The sequence below is a fragment of the Sphaeroforma arctica genome (assembly GCF_001186125.1).
Source record: "Sphaeroforma arctica JP610 unplaced genomic scaffold supercont1.326, whole genome shotgun sequence".
Taxonomy (NCBI): Eukaryota; class Ichthyosporea; order Ichthyophonida; genus Sphaeroforma; species Sphaeroforma arctica.
In genome coordinates this window covers 14,949-29,240 of record NW_014040232.1, presented here as the reverse complement: position 1 = coordinate 29,240, position 14,292 = coordinate 14,949, and the positions used below count along the sequence as shown (strand labels likewise).

Below are 14,292 nucleotides of genomic sequence, written 5' to 3'. Positions count from 1 at the left end.
TATATATATATATATACATATATATATATATATATATATATATACATACATACATACATACATACATACATACATACACATACATATACATACACACACACACACACATATATATATAATATACGTGCGACCGCACCCTAACTTACACTCCTGTGTATGAGCACAGCCTATATAGCACCGCCGTATTCACAGAGCCCTACCTCGGTTAGAAAATACGTCAGCATGCGTGCATTCACAATTAAACCTATACCCCTGTGTATGTGCACATGACTTATAGCCCCACCGATTACCACAGCCCTACCTTTGCCAGCAAATACAGGCGATCTGCCGCCGCCAAGTCCGAATTCCGCGCAAACACATCCAGAGCCACGTGGAACATGGTGACGTTGTATCTGAACCCTTCATCCTGCAGCATGTGCATGTAGTGGAAGACGTCTGCGCTCGAGCGGCACGCGGCAATGCAGTGCTGGTACGCAATCACTGTGGGGGTGTGGCCGTTGTCTAACATATCCGTCAGGACCCCGTTGAGCTCGTAAAGGGTGTCGATAGGTGGTGATGCGCTGTAGGTAGAGTGTAGGTAGGGAAGCGTGGGTGTGAGAGGATTGAGTAGGTACGCAAATTTGGGGTGATGTATATGTTCTTTGACCCAAACCCACGGAAGCGCAGAGTGGGCACCGCACAAACGTACACAGCTCGGCAACTCAGCCACACAAGCGTCTACAGTCCACTAAGACACGCATACATACGACTAAGACACGCAAACATACGACTAAGACACGCATACATACGACTAAGACACGCATACATACGATTAAGACACGCATACATACGACTAAGACACGCATACATACGACTAAGACACGCATACATACGACTAAGACACGCATACATACGACCAAGACACGCATATATACAACTAAGGCACGCATACATACGACAAAGACACGCATACATACGACTAAGACACGCATACATACGACCAAGACACGCATACATACGATTAAGACACGCATATATACGACTAAGGCACGCATACATACGACTAAGACACGCATACATACGACAAAGACACGCATACATACGACTAAGACACGCATACATACGACTAAGACACGCATACATACGACTAAGACACGCATTCATACGACTTAGACACGCATACATACGTAAGGGTCGAGAAGGTGGCTGTGCGCTTCTCCCTGAACTCTTGAGCTATCTGTGCTCTCCACAGATGGTCTGCGTATTCGGGTGTGGCATGCACAGCAATACCAGCCATGATGTCGTTGTACGTGCGTGGGCTGAGCTTGGCCCCCACCCGCTTCAGCGATTGGTATATGCTAGGGATCCTGCAATGGCGAGGGATGGTCTGATATAAGTATATAGGCGATTATAGATGATTGGGCGGGGGGGAGGGGTAGATGAGGCTCATGCAATAGCGAATGATGGTTTGATGATAAGTATATAGGCGAGCATATATATTTGGGGGGTAGATAAGGCTCATAGGCTTAGCACTTGCTGCGCACTGTAGGTGTCCATTGCACTGTGATGCCAGCCATCCCATCTGCGGGTATGGGTAAGTACCAATTCTCAACCGGACTCATTGTCAACCCAGAACCCCACCCCCACCACACAGCCCGACAGGACAGGTTAAAGTAAACAGATGCGGTGGCATAACTGGTGCAGCGACACACATCTTCGCTGGTGTCAGGCAAGGGGTGTTTGCGAGACCAGTTTGAATAGTAGCACCCAAAAGACAAGAGAACCCTATACCCCGTGTATACATTTAAAAAGAAGGCGCACATCACAAACCCTCCTGCACGTTGAACTAAATAGCATGTATACATACAGGTTGCACAAGAGAATCATGTACAGAACATATAATAACCGTCGATCATCTACTAGGGCCGGCCATACATACTTATCGAACCGACTGTGGTGCTGATATGATTTAAGCAGAGTCCACGCCAGTTTGTCGGTGATGAAAATGCTACTGACAAATAGCCTGGATGTTAAGTCATCTAGATTCCGCGTGTCCTTGTCGTTGATCGCAAGCTGTGTAGGTAGATTCGCGTCATAGGGCCACCGCATAGAAGTTGAGATTGTTGAGAAAGGAGAGATAGGATAGTCGGATGATATATATATACAAAAGTGCATACTCATATGTACATCGAGACAATTCACACACACACACACTAAACAAAAAGTGATAGCATATATATATATATATATATAATATAATATATATGTCGGACACGCTCATTCGCTTTCAGATACCTACAGATGCATTCGCGCTTTAACTCACTTTGAATAGGCCGATGTATGTGTGGGCGTCAGGTACGATGCTCGCTCGCATCATGTCCTCCAGAACACTCATTGCGGTGTGACTGGTGCTCTGCAGGGCTACGTGGATGTCCCAAACTCTTCGGAACACCCACGAATCCACAGGACACACAGAGCTGTGGCAGGAGACATGCATTGGGACTGGTTATCTAACTATCATGGTCGCGTAAGCAGGTAGAGCCCAATAAAGTATAAGCCAGGTACGTTTTCGGTATAGCGTTAGTGGTGGATATGGATTTAACCGTCAAATGTGAACGAAGGTAGAAGGAAGGCTGTGTCTGAAATCAAACTCCACCGCCGGCCCGTCAAGCGTTTCTCACATCCATGCACGCGGAAGGATACAATACACACACACTATCTGGTACACATATATGCAGCCTGAACGTTCCACGATTAATATGCACATACTATATGGTACACATATATACAACTTAAACGTTCAAACAAACGTTAAACGATTAATGCATACATACTATTTGGTACATATATGCAGCCTAAACGTTCAACAATTGATATACACATACCATATGGTACAGATGTATACAGCCTAAACGTTCAGCGATTAACGCATACATACTATCTAGTACATATATACAGCCTAAACGTTCAACGATGAACTACTAATGGTACAACAATAGGCACAATGCTACATCAAAGTACCCACCTCGTAGCTTGCTTATACAGATCCAACGCCTGCCGGTCAAAGCCGTTGTCGTGCAACTGCTTCAGACAGCGTGCGACATCCTTCTCCGTGACCCGTCCCGCTTTATTCCGGGATTCGAAGTGCTCTAGCGCTTCGGCAGACTGAGGGATGTTTAGGATTGAGATAGTTGAGATTTTATGGATTAGTAGAAGAAAACCCAGGTTTTGCTTTAGGTTTACTTCCCCCCTCCCCCCCAGGTTTACTTTTTAGCTTTTTAGAAAAGCGAATGCGGTGGTAAACGGACGGTCGCGTACAGTGGTCTGATGGGGCGAGGGCTGAGTGTGAAGATCTGATCTCACCAGTTGACACTGACATCGCTATCAGCAAAGGTCGATTGCAGTAATACCCACCGGCTTAGGTTTGGGTTCAACAACTAGACAGTAGCCTACCAGGTGCTTGCCGAGCTCATACGTTTAAATGATGGTGCGTGTGTTGGTACAAGACGTACCGAACTGGTCCTGGCGACAATGTCTGATATGCTGTCGGCGAAGGGCGATGTGTTGCCCGCATTTGGGCCACTTCTACCTTTCGTTCCTTTCACGGGTTGCGATGTAAATACCTGAGTGGACGAGTCGAACAATGAATATATATATATATATATATATATTTATATACACACATACATACATACATACATACATACATACATACACACACACACACACACACACACACATATATATATATATGAATTCGGCGGATAGTAGCAGTGTGCGAACGAGACTTCCAGAAACACCAAGCCCACGTTTCGGATCATCAAGAATAAATAGAATTGCCCGGGCAACTACAGGTGTATATTCATCTCAGTGGGATACTATTCAGCCATGTCGAGGGAATCTGATTATTCAGCACACAACTGCCTATGTCCCTATATGGCATCGTACAGATACATTGAGACGGGTCAACGCGGCGATCAAGCAACTTATCGATTATATACACACACTTCATCGTTGGATACAACACAACACACATTGAGCCTTACGTGAATATATATCACAGACCGCTGAGGGGTTTTAGGTGCGCAAACGCCCGACGTGCATCAGATACATATCATGTGAAAGCACACGCAGTGCGTAAGAGTACCTCAGGTGAAGCACACGCGGTGTGTAAGAGTACCTCAGGTGAAGCACACGCGGTGTGTAAGAGTACCACTGCACACAGCAATGCGTGTCTATGGCTCTAAACCCGACGCAGTGGAAGGCACAAACATGCCAGCAAGTACTGTGATACAGCCAATAGTATACAACAACAAACCTAAGGATGGGTCTATACGCGTATTTGACTACTTTCGCACATAGGTACATATAAACAGACACATAAATACATACACATATACAAACACATACACAAATCGACAGGAACACAACGACGTGTCCACACATTGAACATATATTCATATCCCCTCTGCACTAACCATGGGGCTTCCGCCTGGCACAGGCTGAGTAGTGCTGATCTCTAGTTTGGCAGGGGAATTCCTCTTAGTGACCTTTCTGCTACTGACTACACGCACAAGCTGCGCCACATCCGCAGCCCCGACGGCCGCTTTCATGGCTGTATATAAGTGCGTATTAAATATGCGGTATTGGCATTGAAAATTTGAAATAAATGTTTGCGTGTAAGCACGTAAGATATATATATATATATATAAAATATTCGCGTCACATATACAGTCACAAATAAAAACACACTAAAATTCCGAACACACACAGACACAGACACAGACAGACATATGTATAGCCGTAATAATCCAATACGCGAGTACAATATTCCAGAACCCCAGATGTAACACGCACAGGAGGATATAAGACGTACAAACGCACCTGTGGCATACGTGATGTCGTGGTACATAATCTCCCCCTGGCTGGCAGTGAGATCGTCATACAGTCTCAAAGCGACGTTGAATTGGCCAGCACGCACACACGCTTGCATGGCACTGGCGCAACAGTACTCGTCCGCTAACCCGGTTTTTGTTACCAGGCGATGGTAGAAGTTCACCGCCTTTGTAGGGTAGGGTGGTATGTGGGAGTGTGATCAGTGTCGGTACGCCAATGAATAGCACTGGGTTTATGTGTGCTCCAATATATATATTAAACAGTAAGTATAAAATATCTCAAATAAATCAAACGGACATGTACGCACACCTATGCAAATGTTTTCGTACGCACATACAAAAGTGCAACCGTGCCTCAGTTCTTGTGCGTACACACACATTGAGCTCTTAGTAGTCCGCCTGGGGTATATGTGCATACATGCCTGTAGCCGCTAATGTACATGCACACACATCTGTGTAAATAAGAACATATATAGTCACAAACACACAACGTCTTGCGAATGGACTCACCTCCCGCCAGTCTCCAGCGTTCTTCTCTGCGGTGATGGCCAGCGCGAACGTGCGACTATCGGGCTGTATCTGTAGACCTGAGCCACGCAAAGTACAAGCATGGAGTGAAAATGTTAGTTGATGCACTTGAACAAACCCAACAACTGCCATGCAAAGTACACGCATGGTGTGAAATGGTTAGTTAATGCACTAAGGAGAAAAGGACTGAACAAACCCCAACGTACATACATACATACATACATGCATACATACACACACACACAGACGCACACACACACACACACTCACTATATATATATATATGCGCATGCCCTATGCTTGTTCATATCCGTCAGTCCTAGCAACAAATTCAGCACAACAATGAATAGATTGTAGGCTTTGACGTCATTGAACCCTAAAACCCAAAACATGTACTAATCATTTGCAACAATAGCCCACCATCAACAGAGTGAAATAAAAAAAATAAAAAAATAAAACCAAATTAAACCGTACAACCCTGCACACCTTTCATTTGTCGTAGCAGTCTCTCCGCCGCATGTGATTGGCCCGCGGTTAAACACGTGGCGATGGCCAGATTGAACGACAGAGCATTCAACACGTTTCTGCCGGGCGTGTATGCGTTTGCCTCAGTAGGCGCAGGCACGCGTGAGCTCTGGTCATCCGGGTTTAAACGCGTTGCTAGTGTCGTATCAGTATCGGTATCGGTATGTATACTTGTAGTTGAAGCAACCCCTGAACAGTCACCCCCTCTCCTCTGTTCGCTCGACACCCCCCCATCGCCCAATTGCATAGGCCGGTCGTATACGTTGGGGCTTGCAGCCGTAGATAGATCGTCTAATAATAGCACAGCTTCTTCCCATGCCGCGCCCCTTTCCGCACCCAAAGTCAAGCGTGGCCCGGTTTTGGGCTTCCGGCCTTTGGCCAAATCACCACCCGTAGACTGCTTCTATTCAGTATGAGCGAACCAGATACAATACGTCAGTAACTATAGGATTGAAAGCTTGGGAGTCCACAGTTAAATGTGACAATGTATTTCTACACGCCCGTACTCCGGGCGACACACCCGCTGCGTACATATCATCATACGCATATAATGTATAGCGTGTGTACTGCAACTGTGTTTGACCTTTTCACACCCTATTATAGTATACAATACATATATATATATATATATATATAGATATAGATATAGAAATATGTAGATATATATATATATATATACATACATATACATATACATCCCACTTCCTACATATAAACACTCTATCAATACACGCATACCTGCACGACAACGGCTTCCTGATGCGCCTTGAGACTCCTCAGCACAAGGTTACACGCTCGCACCCCGGGCGACACACCCGCAGCATCCATATCGTCCCACACATCCAATGCATAGCGTGTGTGCTGCGCCTGTGTACATCCCTGCAACACCTTTGTGTACATGTCGGTTGGGGTAGGGAATCCCTCGTTGGAGAAGTACATCGGTGAGACGCCATAGTGTGCCATAGTTCGGTACCACTGGTAGGCGTAGTGCGCGTGTTGAGGGCTCTCGCTGACGGCGTTCATGGCGTCGAAGAACCTGTTGTATAAAAATAGGACAGGGGTAAGGATATGTCAAGAACCTGTTGTGTAAATATAGGACAGGGGTAAGGATATGTCAAGAACCTGTTGTGTAAATATAGGACAGGGTAATGATAGGTCGAAGAACATGTTGTGTAAATATAGGACAGGGGTAAGGATATGTCAAGAACCTGTTGTGTAATTATAGGACAGGGGTAATGATAGGTCGAAGAACCTGTTGTGTAAATATAGGGCAGGGGTAAGGATAGGTCACACGCACACACACACACAGCACCCCAACAATACATGCCCACGTCCTATATACTGAAACCAATTTACCAATTGATCTGTGCACACACACCGATGGAGGGTTTAGGGTAAGTTTAGATAAGCCTAAGCACAAACCCTAACCACCCACGTGGTACGCGCCGTATTCCCACATAAACTGCTCTCGCACATGACATAGCAGCACACAGTCGGCTGGTACACCCATGTGTACCGTACACAGTTCTCGACAGGGCCATTCCCGGCCCAACTACACTCAGTGACACTCAAATGACACCACTCTAGATGCATGCAGAGGCTATGGCCTACAAATACTGCACACCTATTGACACTCAAATGACACCACTCTAGATGCATTCACCCATTGACACTCAAATGGCACCACTCTAGATGCATGGAGAGGCTATTGCCTGGAAGATACTGCACGACACACACAGAAACAATACACACACACAGAAATAATACACGCACACAGAAACAATACACGCACACAAGTGGTGTGCGATGCCCTTTGCCCACGCACCATTTCACATCCGGCACATGTAGTGTCTCGTATGCAGTGCTGGGCGTATGTCGCGTATATGCCTGCGTTGTGACCGTCCGCTCAGCCGCAAGTTCACTCTCCAGCAGAGTCTGCTCAGAGCTATTGCGGTTTGGCACGCCCTGTCCTGGTGGCTGTGGCTGTGACGGGGTGAGTCCAGTAGCTGAAGCGCTCTCTGATGGGGACTGTGTATAGCCGATGCTGGCAAGATACTGCGTTGCTATAGCTACGGCTGTTCCGGGGCGGTCTTGCTCCACACACGCCTTCAGGAAGACACTGGACATGCGCCTAGTTTTGAGAGAGAGAGAAAGAAAGAAAGAGAGAGAGAGAGAGTGTGTGTATGTGTTTGAGAGAGAGTGGGAGAGAGAGAGAGAGAGAGGAGGAGAGAGAGAGAGAGAGAGTGTGTGTGAGAGAGTGAGAGAGAAAGAGTGTGAGTGAGGTAATGAGTATGAGAAGTTGGCAGCATACACATATGAATATCTATGGCATAGTTGTGTCACATCACACATGTTAGGAGTGTGAGTAGGCAAGTGTATACACATGGCTCTCAAAGCTTTGAGGTGTATCGCAACACCCTGCCAGGTGTTTGAGAAGTCAGCGTACACATATGTATCTATAGACCGAACATACGTATATATACGCGATGTTCCAATATTTGATCACGAAGCAGACATATGACTGTACACATATGTAACTATAGACTGAATATATGCATCTAAACGCGATGTACCACTGTCTGATTACGAAGCAGGCATATGACTTTGACGGCCATTTGAACTGCAAACACACACAATGAGGAATGTACCGAACATGCGCCTGGTGGGAGTGTCAGGTGTGTGTGAAGTGAGAGTACCCGTGGTCTTCCAGTGATGGTGGTAATCGATCCGAGCTTCAACGATCCACATTTATAACGTTGCAACATCGGATGGTTACTGTATAGGTTGGTTTATTCGGACACAGTGTACCGAACCGCACACGCGAGTCACACGTAGATGCACATCCATGTCATCCCATAAAAAGACAAAGGTGGACCTTTCATATACCCCACACCCACCCACACGCATAAGCAACACATCAGATTAAGCACACGCACACTAGCCAACCCCGTCCAGACCCCAACAGCCGAACAACCCAACAGACTCACCTGGTGATCGGCATATCTCGACTGAGCATCATATCACGCACATGCATGACGCCGATACTATCCTTCAGTCGCACATAGGCCAACGCTGCCGTTTGGAATGTGATGTGGTCCACCACGTATTTAGGACCAATGCCATTCCCCACATACGCACCTACGCCTGAGGCGACGTTAGCGGCTTCGTCTACTAATATGCGCTTGTAGAGATTGATGGTCTGTGCAGGTGATGGGGTAGGGGCAGGGAGATATATACATAAGTCATGTTATGATATAATCAAAAACCATGTTGTATATGATGTACAGATAAGCCATGTTGTATATGATATACACATAAGCCATGTTGTATATGATATACACATAAACCATGTGTAAGTGAATAGACTAGTGCCTGAGCAGTGTTATCCACCGGAGTGAACTTGTGGAGGTTGATAACCTGTTCATGTCATGTGATATAGAGGACGAGGCAGATGACCGTCGCACGCACCTAATGATAAGAAAGAGGTCCACCTAATGAAAAAGAAAAAATCTTGCTTACTTCTTGAGCTACCATACAGTTTGATGCTATCGCCCGATGTTTACATCCGCAATGACAGTTTCTATGTCAATATATATATATATACCTATACCTATATAAACACATACACGTATATAAATCTATATAGTTAGATACACAGACATATATATATATATATGTACAGATACAAACAACGACACATATATACACAGACATATATATATAGGTAAAACACAGACACAGACACAGATATATATATATATATATATATGCATACCTAGACACATATACATATATATAGATACATAAACAGACACTTATATACATCTATCTAGATACATACACCGACACATATATACATATATATAGATACATACACAGACACACACGGGTTGTATATAGCTACATACACCGACACATATATACTTATATAGATACATATACATCTATATAGATACATGTACATAAACATATATATATATAAATAGATATTTTCACCGACACATAATACATCTATATAGATACATATACAGGCACATAAATACATATGTAAGACACATGCAGAGACACATATATACATACATAGAATAAGAAACATACATACATCTATATATAGATACATACACCGACACATAATACATCTATATAGATACATATACAGACACATACAGAGACACATATATACATATATATAGATACATACACAGACACATATATACACATGGATAGATACATACACATACACACATGCCTATATATATATATATATGCCTATATATATATATCATGATAGTACAACCTACCAAAGTGGGCTGCCCTGCGTCGAGTGCAGCCATTAAGGCCATGTTGTACTGGTACGTCTTGATCTCACTGCGGTTATAAGTCATGCGGCTGATCACATCCAGCGCTACCTTTCCCTCGCGTGCATACCTACACGTCTTCAGCACATGCGCGTACGTGGCATCGTCTGGTGTTACACACCCGCGTGCGTTGTTTTCGTAGGCCGATAGCATTGCCTCGTACACGTCAAGGGCTTCGGTCCACCGCCTGTGCACGCGACAGGGCAGGCGCGAAAGGGTGTGAGCTGTTTGTTGTACCAGAACGAACTGTTACTAGGGGGTTTGTGGTTTTTTCAGAGGGGGGTGGGGTGGGGGGCTTTTATTGGGTCAGGGGTTAGGGGTTAGGGTTTACTAAACCCTATCAGGTTGTTCTGATTCATGTATATAATTGCGCACGCCTTTAGTTCTGTGGCCCGCCCGTATGCACGTATGTAGTCGCGGCGGCTCATCAGCATTCCAAGCCTAATTTGCATGGTCTATGGCCATGATCGAAGCCACAGGTGCCCACAGGTTGCAATGAAAGATACGATTTATGTGTATAGGAATATGTCCATAAGTCTGTGTACTATTTATGTGCATAGGTATATGTCCATGTGTCAGTGTACTGTTTATGTGTATAGGAATATGTCCCTGTGTCTGTGTACTATTTATGTGTATATGAATATGTCCCTGTGTCTGTGTACTATTTATGTGTATAGGAATATGTCCATGTGTCAGTGTACTATTTATGTGTATAGGAATATGTCCATGTGTCAGTGTACTTTTTATGTGTATGGGAATATGTCCATGTGTCTGTGTACTATTTATGTGTACAGGAATATGTCCATGTTTCTGTGTATGCCAACTGTATTGTCGCGCGGACGACCATCTTCTGTCCATTGTCTATACCACTGCTCTCAGTGACTGGAGCTAAAGTATAGCGATTGGCAGATGAAAGTGAATCCGCCTGTATAATATATATATATATAAATATATATATATAATAAGTATTTATTCTTACACAAAAACGACCACTAATTCGCTGTTTCCGCAGGTCAGTTGCATCACCCCGTAGACATTCATTTCCCATTGCACTCACAAGTGACGGATGGTATGGTTTAAAGACCATGCCCCACATGCTTGTGTGTGTATAGTATGCGGTGCGTACACATAGTCTAACCACTACCGCTTGTGAGAAAGGTCTTGTCGTTGGTGGTAAGTTGGATACAGGACAGTCGTACATCGGTGATAAGACTAACAAACTAGACAGAAGTATACTGCACCGTGGTAGTGTTGTCAGATTGAAGCGCATTGAAGCATACCTATACGTTGACGTATGTTTATCTGTACCAAGCCAGGTGCAGTATGTCAACAATTCAAACAGCAACGTACCATGAAAATACATACGTATATATATACGTATACACCTACTCGCAGATACGCGTACCCAAATGACCGAATTTCACACACACACACTTCTATTCGTGTTTTGCTGAACGTATATCAATCCGCCTACTGAGCAATACCTGTTGGCGTTACAAACGGAAATGGCTGTATTGTAGATGTGGGCTGTCGGTGGGACATTGGCTGTCTTGGCCATACGTAGCAACTCCATAGCCAATGGGAAGTCATTGAGTTCTCGGACGATATCTGCAGATCATTTAACACAACGCAAACGCAAACGCAAACACAAAACAGGTTGAAGGTGATTAACGTTGTGCGTAAATATCTATCACAAACACACACAGGTTGAAGAAGATTAACGTTTGGCATTAAAAGCTGTATCTCTTTCAGAATGCCAAGAAGCGAATGGGGGTAGGTTTAGGCTGGCATTGGCCTGTCGGCACAGTATGCGCTATGCGCGCGAACAGTGAGACGTGACCGAGACACAGGGGGAACTTACACTCAACATACGGAGATACATGGCACCTACATTGCGGGGATGACTATGAGAGTTCTATATATATGCGATAGTGCGACCCTCGTAGGCATAGGCTTGCTATATGGTATACAGAACGCTAATAAAGCACGCAGATACGCCGTAGGTTTGTGTAAGAGGTGCCGTACAACAACGAACGTGCATGAACCAGCTATTTGAGTGCCGACAACCTTACACGATACACACACACACACAAACACAGACACAGACATACTTATACATACATACGTATCGAAGCTTTTAACTGCAGGTAATCTTCAATAGCCGACGTTATTTACTTGCATACATGCACACAGCCACCAGCGACACACCAAAATGGCACTTAACACGCTAAGGTATAGGAGTGTAGGGTTCAGCGGTTTAGCTAAACAGAAAGCTCAACTATGACAGCTGTTGTTCTATCCAGCATACTCACAGACAGCGCACAAAGTTGTTGGCTACTCAGACATTCACGACCATTGTGCGAGACGGCTACTACAACCATGTACCGAACTTTAATACATACACTCAAAAAACAAAAACACCAACACTCACTATCTGTATTGTGGTACTACATACTGCCACCACACATACTTATCGAGTACTCATAGCCGGAGATATCCATCAGTCTCGACCGTTTGGCCAGGTACGCCATGAAATGCTCCATGGCCACGCCGCGATCGCCACTCAAAGTCGATCGAGCCAGCGCCATGATCTTGTTCAGCGGCAAGAAGCGCACGTTGACATCCAGCCTGCGTCTGTCTATGCTTGCTAAGGCGGTCGGTCCTTTCCTCTTGGCGGCGTTGTGATCGTAGTTGGACTTCCCCTTCCGCGCGCGAGGGTCAAACGAACCCTCGTGCGCCTGGGAAGAGCGAGGCGCAGGCGCTGGTGAGGGGTGTGGGGGCTGGTGGGGATACGGGTATTGGTGTTGTGATGGTTGTTGTTCATGTGGTGCTGGTGCCTGTGCCTGGTACTGTTGGTGTTGGTGTGGGTGTGGGTGTGGCAATGCATCGGGTGGTTGGCGTGTGAGTGGTGTTTGGTGTGCCTGTTCTGGCTGGGGTTGTGGTTGTGGCTGGGCTGGTTTCCTCCCATTTACAACACTTTCACTCGCCAGACGACGCTCACCCGCCAAAGCATCACTATGTGCTTCGCCCGTTCCCCTAAGTCCTTTATTTCCCGTTGCTGGTCCACTTTCCTTATACCCAGCCAGCACCTTCCCCCGCCCGCTCGCATCATCACTCGGTAGTAGACCACTTTCTCCTCGCCCATCACCTAACCTTACATCCCTCCCATACGTCCCCTGTACACCCAGCAGTTGTGCCATACCGGCATCCGGTACAAGAATATTGCCCTTCTCTATTTGCTGCTGAAACGCGCGCTCGCTGACTTCCAACTCCCCAAACAACGGCAACGCCTCGGCGCCGACAGATGTACCGAACTGCTCGTCCGCAACACGCGGGCTTTTGCCATAGATCTCATTCTTTGATCTCCCACCGGGGGGTTGGCGCCCCTGATTGGTCGCCTCGCCATCCTGTCGGACTTTGCTGGTCTCTAGAGATTCTATACGCTCTGTTTACGAAGTATGGGTGGCTGGAGTTGAGTTATATGTACTTTGCGGATGCCGGTATATCTGCTCCTGCACATCGTGTACGGAATACCGAGGGCATATGATTTCTATAAAGCGTTGGCGACAGAACTAATGAAGAATGCGGGCACGTGACTTAAAGCGTCCGATCAGTGCAAACAGCTTCCTATATCTAATACGCTACAAACTGCGGCCAATTTACATACATGTCGGCCGTAAAATTCACAAATGCAGGAGACATCAAAGGACAATAACGGTTCAAGAATATAGATACATATATATAAGGAGATGAATTTATATATACATAAATTACGGATACACATATATATGAACTTAAAACAAACTCATAGACATTTATATATACTATTAAACGTATATGTACATATATATATATATATGCGAAAACAAACAAACACGCACATGAAAATAAATATTAACATAGATAGATATGAATATGCAAACATACTATACATATACATATATATATATATATATATATATACATACGTATACATATACATACATATATATACATATACATAAGTA

At 45.1% G+C, this 14,292-nt stretch overlaps 1 protein-coding gene across 1 annotated transcript in view; it reads right to left on the bottom strand.

Annotated features, from left to right (window-relative positions):
* The window catches only part of SARC_05227 (hypothetical protein), a gene marked incomplete at its 5' end in the record, with an annotated part of 14,735 nt that extends 930 nt beyond the window's left edge, over nt 1-13,805 (bottom strand). Inside the window, 17 exons of the mRNA XM_014300915.1 lie at nt 302-560; nt 1,167-1,346; nt 1,919-2,052; nt 2,303-2,456; nt 3,005-3,144; nt 3,492-3,602; nt 4,458-4,594; nt 4,864-5,041; nt 5,385-5,461; nt 5,889-6,330; nt 6,666-6,963; nt 7,753-8,058; nt 8,915-9,126; nt 10,229-10,472; nt 11,770-11,893; nt 12,756-13,728; nt 13,773-13,805. Coding sequence (XP_014156390.1) covers nt 302-560; nt 1,167-1,346; nt 1,919-2,052; nt 2,303-2,456; nt 3,005-3,144; nt 3,492-3,602; nt 4,458-4,594; nt 4,864-5,041; nt 5,385-5,461; nt 5,889-6,330; nt 6,666-6,963; nt 7,753-8,058; nt 8,915-9,126; nt 10,229-10,472; nt 11,770-11,893; nt 12,756-13,728; nt 13,773-13,805 — 4,002 coding nt within the window. The remainder of the gene's footprint in view (nt 1-301; nt 561-1,166; nt 1,347-1,918; nt 2,053-2,302; nt 2,457-3,004; nt 3,145-3,491; nt 3,603-4,457; nt 4,595-4,863; nt 5,042-5,384; nt 5,462-5,888; nt 6,331-6,665; nt 6,964-7,752; nt 8,059-8,914; nt 9,127-10,228; nt 10,473-11,769; nt 11,894-12,755; nt 13,729-13,772) is intronic.
* Between the last annotated feature and the right edge of the window lie 487 nt (nt 13,806-14,292).